This window comes from Haemorhous mexicanus, chromosome 2, assembly GCF_027477595.1.
Source record: "Haemorhous mexicanus isolate bHaeMex1 chromosome 2, bHaeMex1.pri, whole genome shotgun sequence".
NCBI lineage: Eukaryota > Metazoa > Chordata > Aves > Passeriformes > Fringillidae > Haemorhous > Haemorhous mexicanus.
This window is the reverse complement of record NC_082342.1, coordinates 92,407,883-92,421,694: the sequence shown is the minus strand read 5'-3', so window position 1 is coordinate 92,421,694 and position 13,812 is coordinate 92,407,883. Positions and strand designations below refer to the sequence as shown.

The 13,812-nt window shown below is 41.4% G+C and overlaps 1 protein-coding gene across 1 annotated transcript; it reads right to left on the bottom strand.

Annotated features, from left to right (window-relative positions):
* Positions 1–1,318: 1,318 nt before the first annotated feature.
* CNOT11 (CCR4-NOT transcription complex subunit 11) lies at positions 1,319–13,505 on the bottom strand. The gene is made up of 7 exons (XM_059839524.1): positions 13,085–13,505; positions 11,694–11,858; positions 7,146–7,298; positions 6,398–6,600; positions 5,399–5,601; positions 4,102–4,198; positions 1,319–1,890 (listed from the first exon to the last, which is right to left on the bottom strand). Exons 1-7 carry the CDS (start codon positions 13,488–13,490, stop codon positions 1,693–1,695), a joined length of 1,425 nt encoding a protein of 474 aa, XP_059695507.1. The 5' UTR covers positions 13,491–13,505; the 3' UTR covers positions 1,319–1,692.
* Positions 13,506–13,812: the final 307 nt, after the last annotated feature.

Sequence of the window (13,812 nt, the reverse complement as noted above, 5' to 3'; positions counted from 1 at the left end):
TATCACTGAACTGCCACCAGCCTGGCTGAGGGCTCTGCTGTGCTAGCTTGTCCTGGCTGGGTCTGGAACCAGGGCAGCCTTCTTCTCACAAAGGCCACCCTGCACTTCCCCCGTACCACAGGGCTCTGAAATTAATGTCTCAGACATACCTATAATAAAATCATAAAATTTCTTGGTAAGTCCCTCATCCTTGGATAAAAATTCCGTGCATCAGTACAACTCAAGCAAATACAGCGAAGATGCAGAACAGCGAGACTTTGGCTGTAATATCATAGCAGCACCATGACATTAGTCTATGACACTAGTCTAAAATGTATGTATGTTTTTAAAGAGGAGTACTGCTACACAGAATATAGTCAAATTGGGCTTCAGCTTTAGTAGACAGAAAACATTAGGGTATTATATTAGGGTATAATTTTAAACCAGCTTGTGCTCTAAGTGTTGCCACTAAAAATGCCTGATAAATATATTGGGTTTGGAAGTAATGTCTAGAATTGGAACAGATCTTAAATAAGTGTTACTTTAGTTCACCTGATACATTTTAACTGGAAAGCTGCACGAGTCCAAGGCCTAATGACTACAGAACATTTCTCATAGGACTTTTTACTGAAAGACTGTATTAATTGAGACAAGAGACTGAAAATCCTATCAATCCAAGCACTTTCCAAGGAGTTTGGGATGTGAAAGAAAAAGCCAAACAACTGTATTTACTTTGCATTATTGGTCGTGTAGTTCCTAAAAATCTGAGAAGCAGATGCAGATTTAAAACAACTTTCATTTAGCAAGCAGCATTAAATTAGAACTTGTTTCTTTCCAAGTTACTTTCCTTTTCAGTCTCAGGGCTTCAATATAACAGCAGCTACTCTACTATCAGCTTAAAATTATAGTTTAGCAGACTCCCTCTCCAGTTTCCCCAATACCTGGCATCTAACATGAAAGCTACTTTGCCTCTGTGCTCTAGAAGTAAGAGGCTATTTAACTTTGGAACATACATAGCAACTGCCCGTGCAAATTTGGAAGTGAGAAGAGTTTATGGAAGAAATGTGACCCTCTTTCCTAAGTGAAAGATTTTTATAAGCATGTAAGGTATCGTATTTCAACTGCTGGCATGATTCTGAAAATACTCAGTGGTCTTGATAGGAGAGAATATTGCTGTGAGCCTACAGCACCCAACTTCATTTCTGCCTTGTGAAGATAAGCCTTTAGCTGTTTCTAGGTATCAATAGACTTTCCCTTAGTCACTGGAATACATTTAGGTGTTCTATTCAGATCCTAGAAGGCCTTACACAGTGAACAAAAGGTAAAACAAGGAACTTACTTACCTTGATACAAGTTGACTTTATTTATATACAAACAATTTTGGACCCAAAGACAGTGAGTGCCAGATTAATGCTTAACATTGCTCTGAATGCTAAGTATCATTTATATTATCTCTGGAACTAGAGCCTGAATTTCAGGATATGTATATAACTTACAAATTTTAACCATAGTGAAAAATAGTGTAAGGCCTAACACATTTCACAAAATCAAATGTGTATCAGAAAAAGCCTTATTTATTGTTCAAATGCACAAAATGCTATTTATAATGTAATTAACATAATACATAATTAATCCAGGGATTTAAGTTTAAAATGTACAATTAATTGGTACAGAACACTAAGAAGAGGGGTTTTTTTGCCACTGACAGTCACTTTATTTTGATGTTTTTGTTTCTGATGGATTTTCCCCAGTGTCCAGTGTCTTCAGCAATCTGAAAAGGCCAGCTGCTTCTCGTATCCGACTGAACTCAATGCAGAATGCTTGCACTTCTATAAACAAGTCCTGTACATTAATAATCTTGTTTCTGATTAAAGACTGAAGAAAGACACAAACAAGACGGACCAGGCGGTTCTGAAACATAAGAGAAATGGTTTAATAATCCAAATAAATGTTTGCAACCAAGTCAGTTAAAGGATTGTTGGCCTTCAACAGTACAAGTGAGGTGGTTTAGCTTCAGCAGTTATCATGTTCTTAAGCTTTGTACATGCTGCCCCTTCTCTTCCATATCCCACACTACTACTACATTTAAAAAATTGACTGCTTTATAGTTCTTGTACTTCTGGATGCAAGAGCTTTCTAAGGATTAATCCCATGCACAAATGAAGCACCAGATCTACCTATCCACCGTACTTATTATGTAATCTCTGAATAAAGGGAAAGAACAGATAATAGCTGAAGATGATGTCAACATTTGATTCTTGCTTAGTCTTATTTTCTACAATAGCACCATAAAGAAAATTGAACAAGTTTTCACATTTTAAAGTTTCTTATGACCACATCATCCAGGAGCTCCAGGAAGTGACATCAACCAAACTGATTCCAAACTTTTATGGAATGTGCTCTGTTACTGAATCAGCAGGTAACCCTTTTGCTCTATATTAGAAGGAAAAAAATTCCAGGGATACCTAATCCAAGAACTCACGGCTCATTTCCTGTCTGATCCAGAGAAAAGACAGGATCTTAAAAGTGTTCCTCTTTCTTAAGAGCTACTTAGGCAACACCTTGAAGAGCATGATGGGAATTGGAAATGAAAGCTTAGGAACTGGCACTTAAAATCTGTCATACATAGGTCCAGTCACCAACTACCTGTTTAACACAGAGCACATTCTTCCCCAAGGACAAAACCAAGTCTTTATCATTAAAGTGCTCTCACACTTCACATTGTGAGAAAGAGTTGAACCCAAACCTGTCTCTAAAAGCAATTATGTATGTGAATGATGTTTATCAGACAGAACTGAAGCATGTGACAGATTAAGTGTCCAAAGCATTTCAGATCATTTGAAACTGAAAATCAGGTATCAGCTGTTTTTCCAGGAACTAATCTTACTACTGCAAAATTTGCTACTTATAATGAGAGAATTCAGACACTGAACAACTTATTTCCTTCATTGTGATCAAAAGGCATCACATGCTTTCTCTGCAACACAAATTAGTTACATGAGTAATTTTAATAATCCAGGAGCATGAAACTCAGCAAAAGAACAAATGCAAGATTACTGGCTGACTCCCAGTCTCTGAGGATCATTTCCAACAGTAATTTTGTACCATGCTTTGTAAACAAAACATCTTGTGTCTCAGCTACTGTGAGGCCCCATACACATTAAAAAATGTTAGATCTAAAGCTCTGCATGCTGCTTAGTAATCAGTGTATGTTCCTTGACCCTCAAAGCACTTTTTTGTCCCCTGTGTGCCTGAAGCACATGTGCAATGTACTCTCAGCAGCCCCTCTGAGCACAGTGTCCCATTCTGGGCATATTCTCAGCTGCAGCCCAGGTCTGCTGCTATTTTCCTACTCCACTACCAAATGTAATAGGCAGAGCTACTCAGCAGATCAAGTCACCCATGTGTGCCTGGCAGAACCACAAAGCAGAGGAGCATCAGCAGCACCAAAAGATAACACCTGGTCAGTTATGATCAGAATGGGATTGAGAACAAGATGGGGGAATTGCTGCTATCTAAAACCACACTGCAACCCTATTCAGTGCACTGCACACAGCTTTCATTTCTGTTGCTGAAGGACACAATAGAGCTGGAGAAGGTACTAGAGGACACCAAAAAAAGCTTAATGGGAAAGGAACAGTTGTCTTGCTGCAAGAGACTCAGGACATTGCAGTCCTTCAGTATCAAGAGGAAAAAGCTAAAGCAGGACTTGGGATTCAAAAAGCCTTGGAGAAACTGAATACAGAAATGTTTTTTACCAATGACATACTCAAGAAAAGTTCTACTGGGCACCTGGTGAAGCCAACAGATCAGGTTAGGAGAGAAGGAAGTACCTCACAGCATGTAGACAACTCTGAATTGCAGAAGTGTGTAAACATCCTCAGGTTTCCCCTGACCCTCCCTAGTCAGGGATCCTGAGAGTGCCTACAACTTCCTTAGTACTGGCATGCAAGTAGGCTTGGGAAGCAGAGTGTTAGGAAAAAAAAAAATAAAATGCCTTTGAAATAAAAAAGCAGTAAAACAGAGTAACTTAATGCTATCAGCCTTATTAAAATCATAGCACATATTTCACAGAGCAATACATGGGATACGTTTTCCTAACCAATTTATTGAAGCACTCACCTGCATATATTTGTCTTTAATTTGTTCACAGGTGGAGATACAATTGGAGATATAAAGATGAATAAATTCAGGTGGGAGATCAACTGCAGTAGTAAGCCTGTTCAAATAAAAGATATTCACTGATTTATGAAGCCATAAATTGAGTGTTTCTGTAGCAAAACAAATCATCAGTTAGACCTGTTATATGAGTTTATTCCCATTTCTGTAACACAGAACTGATTTTTACAGCTTCCAGACGTATTTCTAGTCATTTAAATTTCTAAATTAAAACTTTTTTAAACTGACAGTACAGAAACTAAGTTAGCTTGGTTTCTAGTACGTCTGACATTTGAGTTGCCACTGTTTGTTAACCGAAAGAGCAACAAAACTCTCTTAAGGTGACATGCACTAAATGGAGAACTGCAACAAGGCTACAACAGAATCTAACCAAAGTAACTCAAATCAATCCTATCTCAAATAGTGAAAGGGGGACAATAGGGAAAAAGGTGAAGGTTTTAGTTTCAAGTACAGTTTCAATTTTTGTCTTATTTCTCTTAACAATCAGTGTCTCCCCCTGTTTGCACCAACAGTCACTTTGCAGTTTGATGAAAGTTGTTTCTGTGGTAGCTATGCTGTGGGAGAACCAGCATGCCTGACTGGTGGTGTAGCTCTCTTGGACACAGGTAAAAGCTCTACTCTCACCACTCTTTCTCCATGTTGCAATCACTAGCTCCACTTCAGGGCAGTAACTGCCATCAGTCTACACCAGTAGGGAGGCATTTATTTTGGAACTGTTTCTTTAATCAGAAGATATTTAAGGTGTAATTCAATCTGCTTCAAAGGGACTGCTGATTGAGGCTGATTTGGTAGTTCACATTCAGTAACTGCCAAGAAATGGAAGAAACTAAGTGGGAGAGATACATTTCTGTAAATTTGTGGGAATTAGCTGTCTGAAAAGTATTCCCATTTAAAGGGCTAGCATTCTGTTAAGAAAATGGGTTGTACCTATCTGCAGAAATTATTCTCAATGAAAACAGAACATGAATGTACAGCAGGGCAGCTGTTTAACAACAGCACCTTTTGTTCACTTAAGCTGCGTCAAGAATACAAGTTGCAATTAAGCAGATTAGCCATGTGGCATTAACTGTTTGTGGAGCATTCTCACAATAAGTGCCCTTTGTCCCACTGTAGTCTTCTGTCTCTCACACAGACATGCCTCGAGAAGGCTCAAAATAAACATTTCCAGGTATCCTGATAAAACAAAACTGCTCACTTTACACACCCAGTGAAACCTTATTAGATTTGAGATCGTACTCACCGATTTACAACTTCCATTGAATGTAAGGACATGTCCATGTTGACCAAGACAGAAAAATACTCTGTTATTTGACTAGACTGCATTAGTTTCAGCAACATTTCTATAGCTACTAAAGGATTGTTTTCAACCAGGTCTGGCAATTTGGCAGGAGTGAGACCAATATGGTAAACAAGCTTGGGGTCCTTTTCCAGTTCTCCAAGGAGCTGTGAAGAAGAAAAAAAAAAATCCTCAGTTGATTTTTCCTCAACTATTCATGCCACAGCTTGAAAAAACTGAAAAACTGTTATAACACATCTAAGCTCCAGGAGAATGATAGCCCTTTAGATTTAGGCTTCTCTATTGAAAAGCACTGGAGGGTTACTTTAAAATTTTTATGTGTCCATAAAACTAATGGACACAAAAGTGGACACAGGCAACTATGTCCATAAAACTAATGCATTTAGGAGTCTTTCATCAGTAGATGGCAAAGAAGGGAATTAAAAAAATTCCACGATGAATTTTTTTTTATGGAGGGAAAAAAAAAAAAAGTTTCAGCCTCCTTTAGTTTCCTGTCCAGTAGAAGGAAATCTCAATTTCAAGTTCACTTGGCAGAAAGAGTAGTGCAAATAAAGCTTCTTCTATAGTGCCAGCATAATGGTTATGACAAAAGCCCACTGAAATCAGGGGTAATACTATCAAATTGAGGGGAAAAAAATTTTGTTGATATTTCTGAAGTAATTGTTTATCAAAAAACTTTCACAGGAGCATGAGCAACTTAGTTATACAAAGATTTTTCCACACAGAAAAATGTCATTGCCACTCCTGGAACTACATCATGTCGATGATATGAACATTATCTTCCTTAATCAGACAAATACAAGTCAAAATTTTTGGATTTTTACAATTTAAAAGTTTCCTGGATGCAAACACAGATCAATTAAAGTGCTCAAACTTTTTAAAAACACAGCAGTTAACAGCTTCTTAGAGAATAATTTTAGATGGGAAGTGCATCATCCTTACCTGTGTTTGCTGTGGGGAAGTCAAAGGACTTTTAAAAGCTTTTGCCATTATTCTTTTTATCTCAACTCCAGTGCTGTTCTTAACACACATTGACTTGTCCCACTGAATTGTGTGATCTGGTTCAATTGGATTTAGCCATGCCAATTCATCCTCACATATATGGAGTGGAGGTGGTGGTCGGATAAACTCTGGCCGAAAGTGACCTAAAAAGGCAACAACAGGAGATGTTTGCTTAAGCTTTGGGTATTCAGTTCTGTATCAGTAAAAAACAGAAGATGCCCCAAAAGTCCCCATTTCTTTAAGCTATTATAAGACTGAGAACAGCATTACAATCCTATTTGCCTCCCAGAAAAACATTTATTTCTGATTTTTAGTGGTACCATTACATCTGCCTGTTTTTCCTCCTGATTCAGATCACTCTATTACTGATCCTGTGGTCTTTTTCCCTTCCACATAACAGCTTCCTTGGGAGGCGCTACCAGCCAATGCAGATCTCAGTGCAGGGACTAGTGTCTTGTTCAACAGATGACATGGGGAAGGGCTTGAAGACAGACTCCAGATTTCTAGAAGTCTGCAAATGTGAACACTAGACTCTGATCTAGAAACAACCTGATGCAGTTTCACACTTCCATTCACCTTAATTTCCAGTTCATGTCTTGAAAATATTTCTGAATTCCATTACATTTTATCTGAAGTATATCACAGTATGTAGTGAGTTACAGAAACAAAGATGTGAAAATGCACCTACTTTCTATAGGAGGCTTTAGTCCACTCACTAATGCTTCTGTGATCTGGGAAGCAACAGAGCTGTCAAAACCGGAGTTGGAAGAATCTGGGTCAGGATCGCTGAGAATGCTGGGGAAGCTGGCCTTGCTCTGTGTTGGCAACTCAGACTGACGTTCTGAAAGAGGAATATTAAACCATAAAATTGTAACAGAGATGCCTGGAATACTAAAAGTAGTGAGAAACAAGCAGCTTTAGAAAAGAACTGGCTTAAAAAAACTCAACAGATAATATCAACATGAAATTTAGTACAGTTGGGCAGTCAGCAGTCTGAGTGCCAGCTGACAGGCAAGGACAGAGGGTATGCAGCAAAGATAAAGAAGAAATAGATGTTAATCTGAAACGTAGTCTTGGCCTTAGAACAGGCACGTAACTGATGTAATCTACATCTAAAAGCAGCACATTAGTAGGTTCCCATGCTACTCCTCAAAGAGTTCATGTGCTGTATCTGGTTTTGTAATCACTTCTCAGAGAAGGAAAGTGAAAGATCTACACGGATCCATTTACAGACAATAATGGTAATACTAGACCTGAAGTCAGCTATTCAAATTTATGCAACACATTTCTGTGGGGTTGCCTGAGCTCCTTGTACATTTGCTGTCAAGCCAGAATCAGTGCTTTAGTGGCAAACAATGGATTTTTAATGGTTATGTGATTCTACAGACATCATCATTAAAGCAAACCTGAAAGGAGCTAAAATCGTCCCATTAGAGGCCAAATTACAGAGCATAAACAAGTTGCAGAAAAATAACATTAAGGTTAGTGTATATACAATTGAAGACTTGAACAAATTGGCCAAAAAGGAAAATATGGGCCTCATTCCTTGCATTATCAGATTTTTATGTGCCCTTCCGTCAATAATCTATTGCTCTTCTGTATCTTGAGACTTAATGGCTGATCTTCCGTGTTCTCTGTACTATTTTGAGAGATGCTGTTTTCCATTGCTTTGGCAAAGAAAACTCCAAAGGACAAAAAGAAGAAAAATCCCCACTACAGAATACCACTTAACATTCCTCTCCCCACCCTGTTAACAGAGAGCACTAAGCAGCAGATTATGCCTTAAGCAATCTGAAGTCCAAAATTGCTGGTACCACACAATAAATCCCTTGAAAAAGTTCCAGATGAAACTAAACACCACTCAATTTCCTGGGTAATTGAGTGAGTGCTGTTATATTTTGTGTACCCTAACACTTCTAAGCAAAGTGTGCTTGCCTCTTTTTGTGCAATCATGTTGATCCTTTCCAGCTGCCCACACACACAAACTATTTCATATGACTCCAAACAAATCTGCAAGAGATGCCCAAAACTGTGGAGTGACAAGAGCATCATGAGAACAAAGCTGTTAATTTTTCTGGCTTTCTGTCCTACTTTATCCAACTACTTCAGATTATGCAAACGTGCATATATGCTCACTGAAGCAGGACAGCAGGGTATATTTTTCTATTAAAGGCAACAACTACAATACTTTTCATCTATTTTAAAAACACCCCATTTTAAAGGCAAAGTCCAAATGAGATGGTTTATAAAACATATTTTCTACTTAAGCAACTATTTCAAACTTCATCTCATGAGTATTTTCATTTAGCCCCTGAACAGAAGGGTTGATTTAACAGAAGGAGTGAAGGAGAGGCATGGGTGTCCTTCTTCTATCTTTTCATTAATAGTCTAAGACTTAAATCCATCAGTCAGTAAGTCATGGATTTGTTTGTAACCTCATAATCTGAAATAACTAGTGATATTAGATAAGATGATTAGTGATATTTCACTTCACTGATTTGAGAAGCCTGCCTGAGCCCTCAGTTATATGCATTGAAGCTCAGAAGTTCAACCTCACTGCTTCAAGAATAAGGGCTGAATCAACAGCTTCAGTTAAGCAGAAGTAAGAATTACAACATGGTGATTTAAAAGAAACTAATACAGCATCTTCAACTAAGACATTTAAGTTTTACAAAACTAAACTGAAAACAAATCCTTAGGTTCCTTTATGGAGCTCACTATTTTATTTTTACATGTAAAAAGAAATTTACTTTGATTCTTAAAGAAAGCTTGACAATGTATTAAAAGCTTTACTTTCATGCAGGTCAATTACTCGCCCATCAAATAGGGCTTAGCAGACAAACACTGAGGAATGCTTTGCCAGGACACCCAGCCCTGCAACTAGGAGAAAATTACTTTTTTGATAGGATAGCACACCAGATGAACAAAAACATACTGCAGGGCAGTACCAACGTTTGAATTAGCTCTCTGCAGACCAAAGGAAAGAGGAACAGAACAAGTGTTAATACTCATGCCCAAGATGCTCGATTCCAGCATTCTTTTTTTTTTTTGTTGTTGTTGTTATTTTTTGTGGGGTGGTGGTGGAAAACCTTAAACCAAAAAAGAAAATAAAAAATAAAAAAATCCACCTTAGAGATGCAAATAAACTGTCACAGTAAGCTTAGATTCAGAGGATAAGTGTTCTCATTTTCTTTACAAAAAAAGGATTGGGAGAGATAAACTGATAGAAAAAATTGAATGCTTTCTAAATTATTTCACTTGAGTTTGCAGGTATGTGCTAAAGCAAGTAAAAATCATCCTGCTCTGAACAGCTCTGAACTCATATAGAGGACCATACTTCTGAAAAGCTACCAAGCATTACAGCTGTGCCATTCTGTACATCCTGGGGAAATGGTGCAAACAAAACACCTCAAACATTGCATCTTAGTGTCATCATCCTGAACCAGCTTCACCCTGCATATTGAATTATTAGGACAAATATACTGAAGACAAGTGAAAAAATCATAGACTTTCCAAAACACAACAAAGAGAAGAAGCATCATGATTTTAAAACAAGTAAAAGATTTATTTTCTAAGAAAATGATTAGAAAGCAGACAGTTATTCTGGGGACCTACAGCAAGAAGTCTGAAAAAGACAGCACAGAGCTTTTTCAGATGCAGCTGGTTTTGTTACATAACTTCTACAACTGCTTGTAAGCAACTGTGCACTTTTACTAGATTATGTAAACAATGATATAAATTTTATACAAGCACCATTAATGACTTTAAATTCTACTTTCAGCCATCATTATCTTCTATTTTAAAATAAAATATGTGGCCTAGAGCACACATTCACCCAACCACAATTTTGAGGTTGCCCAGAGAAGCTGTGGATCCCCATCCATGGAAATGTCCAAGTCCAGGCTGGATGGAGCTTTGAGCAACCTGGTCTATTGGAAGGTGTCCATGCCCACAGTAGGTGAAGGAGGAAGTAGATTTTTATGGTCTTTTCCAAGCCAACCTATTCTGTGATTCAATTACTTCATCTTTAATGAGAACAAACTATTCAGAATGCAAACACAGTACCAAGGGGAAAACAAATAAAAGCACCTTGAGGCTTCTTAAGGCATCGCATATGCATTGCACTAAAAACGACAAGTTATCCCAGCAAAATTTTAATTTGCTAAGGTATTCTACAGAACACAGGGTGAACTTAAGAAGGACCAGAAAAGTTTGTCTCACCCACAATGGCATATGGGTTCAATCTGCATTTTCAAATTATCCCAGTCTGGAAACAGCAGCTAAGGAGGACCCCACAAGACATTTGTAGACTGTGAACAAGGGACAGTATATCACAGCTTTACCAGTCAATGTCAGAGTCCACAGAAAAAAAATGACAATACCAAGATACAACTGCAGGACACAGAAAATCTAAACGGTGCCCAACCTCAGAGCAATAAATCACATTGTACAGATACAGAAATGGGATGGTCAGTTTTCAAGCTAGCAGGTTTACTGCAACATACCGAGGGAAAAAGGATTTTTTTTGGTTTTAAACTGGTTCCTTGTTCCCAAAATATATATTTCATCTTTGCTCCAGATGTGACATGAACAGTCATGTCCCTCCTCCCGTTCTCTGGTCAAAGGACAAGCATCACACTGCTTTTCTTTTTAATCCAGTAAAACTGGATCTCTTTCCAACTGTTGAGCTAAGACTGCAAGGCCTGACTTTGCAATAAACCAAAGATATAATTGTAGTACTCAATTTTCCAGGTACAGCTGAAGCACTGCATCTAATAGTAGCATTACAGTTATGCTGGTTCTCTCATAAAAGAAATACTGCAAAGGGTGAAAAGGGATGAAAATACAAAAAAAAAAACCCCACCAATAACTAAAACAAAGCAAAGAAACAAAAAAAAAAAAAAACCACCAAAAACATCCCCCCCAAAAAACCCATCCCTAAAAAAAAAAATCCCTCATAGCTTTAGATGAAAATCTTCCTATACTTGCAAAATATTCTTGTATTTAAGGCAACTACATATATGCTTAAAAAACTACTTGTTAAGGAGGATAAAAGAGTTAGGATGTAATCTCTGCCTGAAGTTTCTCTGAGTGCTTGAACACAGGCTTGAAGACCTTAAAGCATAGTTCAAACTGTTCCATATTGAGGACAGACAGGTGTTCTCAGGTAGCCCACAGCCACGTTCCAATGAGAGCTTCCATCCCTAAGAGCACCACAGCCACAAACCTTCCTTACCTGCTAATGCCAGCTGCAGCCCACTGATGTCCACTGACTGGGCCATGTTCCCCACATCCATCGCAGCAATCTGCCGAGGAGTCTTCTTGAACAGCTCTCTAGGAGGGGCCAACATCAGTTGTGAAAGAAAGAATTTTTCTGGAGGAGTTATGGGAGGTAAGAAGCCTGTGGAGACACAATGAAAAACAATCCATGGTTTTTAATGTGGGAGCATTACCAGTTTCCATGCTCTTCGTGTATAATAAGCAAAACTAAGACAAACTGATCTGTTATTTACAGCAAGGTAGGTGCAGCTGGAGAGTCTGTGTGACACATACAGAACATTTTAATGCAGAATATAGCACTATGTGATCAGTATTACACATCACAACATGCCACAGCTGATGCTAAGTCACTCCTGCTAGTTCATTCACACAATTTCCAATCCAGACAAAAAGTGAGCCATTCAGTATGACCTGACATTGCAATTCACAGCATCAGAGAATGGCCTGGGTTGGAAAGGACCTTAAAGACCATCTAGTTCCCACCCCCTGCCACGGGCAGGGACACCCATCCCTAGGCCAGGTTGCTCCAAGCTCCATCCAGCCTGGCCTTGAACACTTCCAGGGATGGAGCATCGACACCTTCTCTGGGTAGTCTGTTCCAGTGCTCCAGCCCTCTCAACAACTTGGTGGGCCTCTCTTGTAGTCTCTCCAACAGGTTATTTTTTCTAGAAACTGATTTATTTGACACTGGTAGTGTCATATTTACTGAAGAGGGAAAAAAGTGTTTAATGTATTTCTCTCTAACAGTTTTGTTTCACAGCTTTAAGGCTGTCAGAAGCCTCCTATCACCTCCAGCTTTTTGTGATGGCTTTCTCCCAGAAAATTCAGTATTATCACAGAATCAATCAGGCTGGAAAAGACCTCTGAGATCATCCAGTCTGACCTATGACTGAGCACCACCATGTCAACTACACCAGAGTGCTGAGTGCCACATCCAGTCTTTCTTTAAACACCTCCAAGGACAGTGACTGCACCACCTCCCTGGACAGCCCATTCCAATGTCTAATCACCCTTTCTGTGAAGAACTCCCTAAACCAACCTAAACCTCCCGTGGCTCAGCTTGTCCTCTTGTCCTGTCGCTGGTTGCTTGGGAGAAGAGGCCGACCCCCACCTGGCTACAGCCTCCTTCCAGGCGGCTGCAGAGAGCGAAAAGCAGCCGAGCCTCCTCTTCTCCAGGCTAAAGAGCCCCAGCCCCCTCAGGCAGTTGTAGAGAGCTACGAGGTCCCAGCAAGCGGCCTGGCTGACCCCAAGCCCAGAGACGCCGGCCGTGCCGGATTCCCACCGCCTTCTCCAGGAGGGCTCCAGCGCCGCCCCGCCTGCCCCGCTCCCCGCCGCGCCGGGACACACCTGAGAGCGGGGTGCGCTCCGCCTCGTCGCCGCCGCGCTCGGGCGCGGGGTTGAGGAGGTGGGCGAAGACGGCGGCGAAGGGGTTGGCGGCCAGGGGCTCGGTGCGGTACATCTCCCAGAGGAGGTAGAGCGCGGTGAGGCGCTGCGCGGGGCTGGGCAGCAGGTCGGGCTGCTGCAGCAGCAGGACCAGCACGGAGCCCAGCCGGAAGTGCTCGGCCTTCCCGAAGTAGTGGTGGAAGGCGCTGGAGAGCCCCTCGAAGGTGCTGCCGCCCGCCTCCTCCGACACGATGCTCAGCAGGCTCGACAGCTCCTTCGGCGACAGGCTCATCCTGCCGCCCGCCGCCGCCTCGCCCGCCTCCGCTGCCCCCTGCGTGCCGGGCGCCGGGCTGCCCCCGCCCCCGGGCATCCGACCGCGACCGCCGCCGCTCCGGCCCCGGCGCTCCCCGCCGGCCGCGCTTTACGGCGCTGCCGCGAAAGGCGCCGGGGGCGTTCCGGCCAGGGCTGCGGGGCGGCGCCCGCGCGGCCGGGCTGACCGGGATTGGTCCGGGCCGCCCGACGGGGGAGGGCCCTTGGTCCTGGCAGCGGCTGCGCGCGCTCCCGCCGGGGTCGGCAGGGGGCGCCCGGCGGCGCGCGGCGCTGGCTGTGCCGTCCCCGTGCCGGGCGGGGGCAGCGCTATGGCGGCGGCGCCGCGGCTGGAGCCTGCGCCTCCCGGGCCGAAGCCGCTCCCG

Bases quoted from the DNA above. Each gene is read 5' to 3' on its own strand.
- CNOT11 (XM_059839524.1), bottom strand. From the start codon at position 13,490: ATGCCCGGGGGCGGGGGCAGCCCGGCGCCCGGCACGCAGGGGGCAGCG. The intron at 6,601-7,145 runs GTAGGTGCATTT...TTGCCTTTTTAG, and splicing joins ACTAAAGCCTCCTATAGAAA to GTCACTTTCGGCCAGAGTTT. The intron at 1,891-4,101 runs GTGAGTGCTTCA...CTTATGTTTCAG, and splicing joins TTAAAGACAAATATATGCAG to AACCGCCTGGTCCGTCTTGT.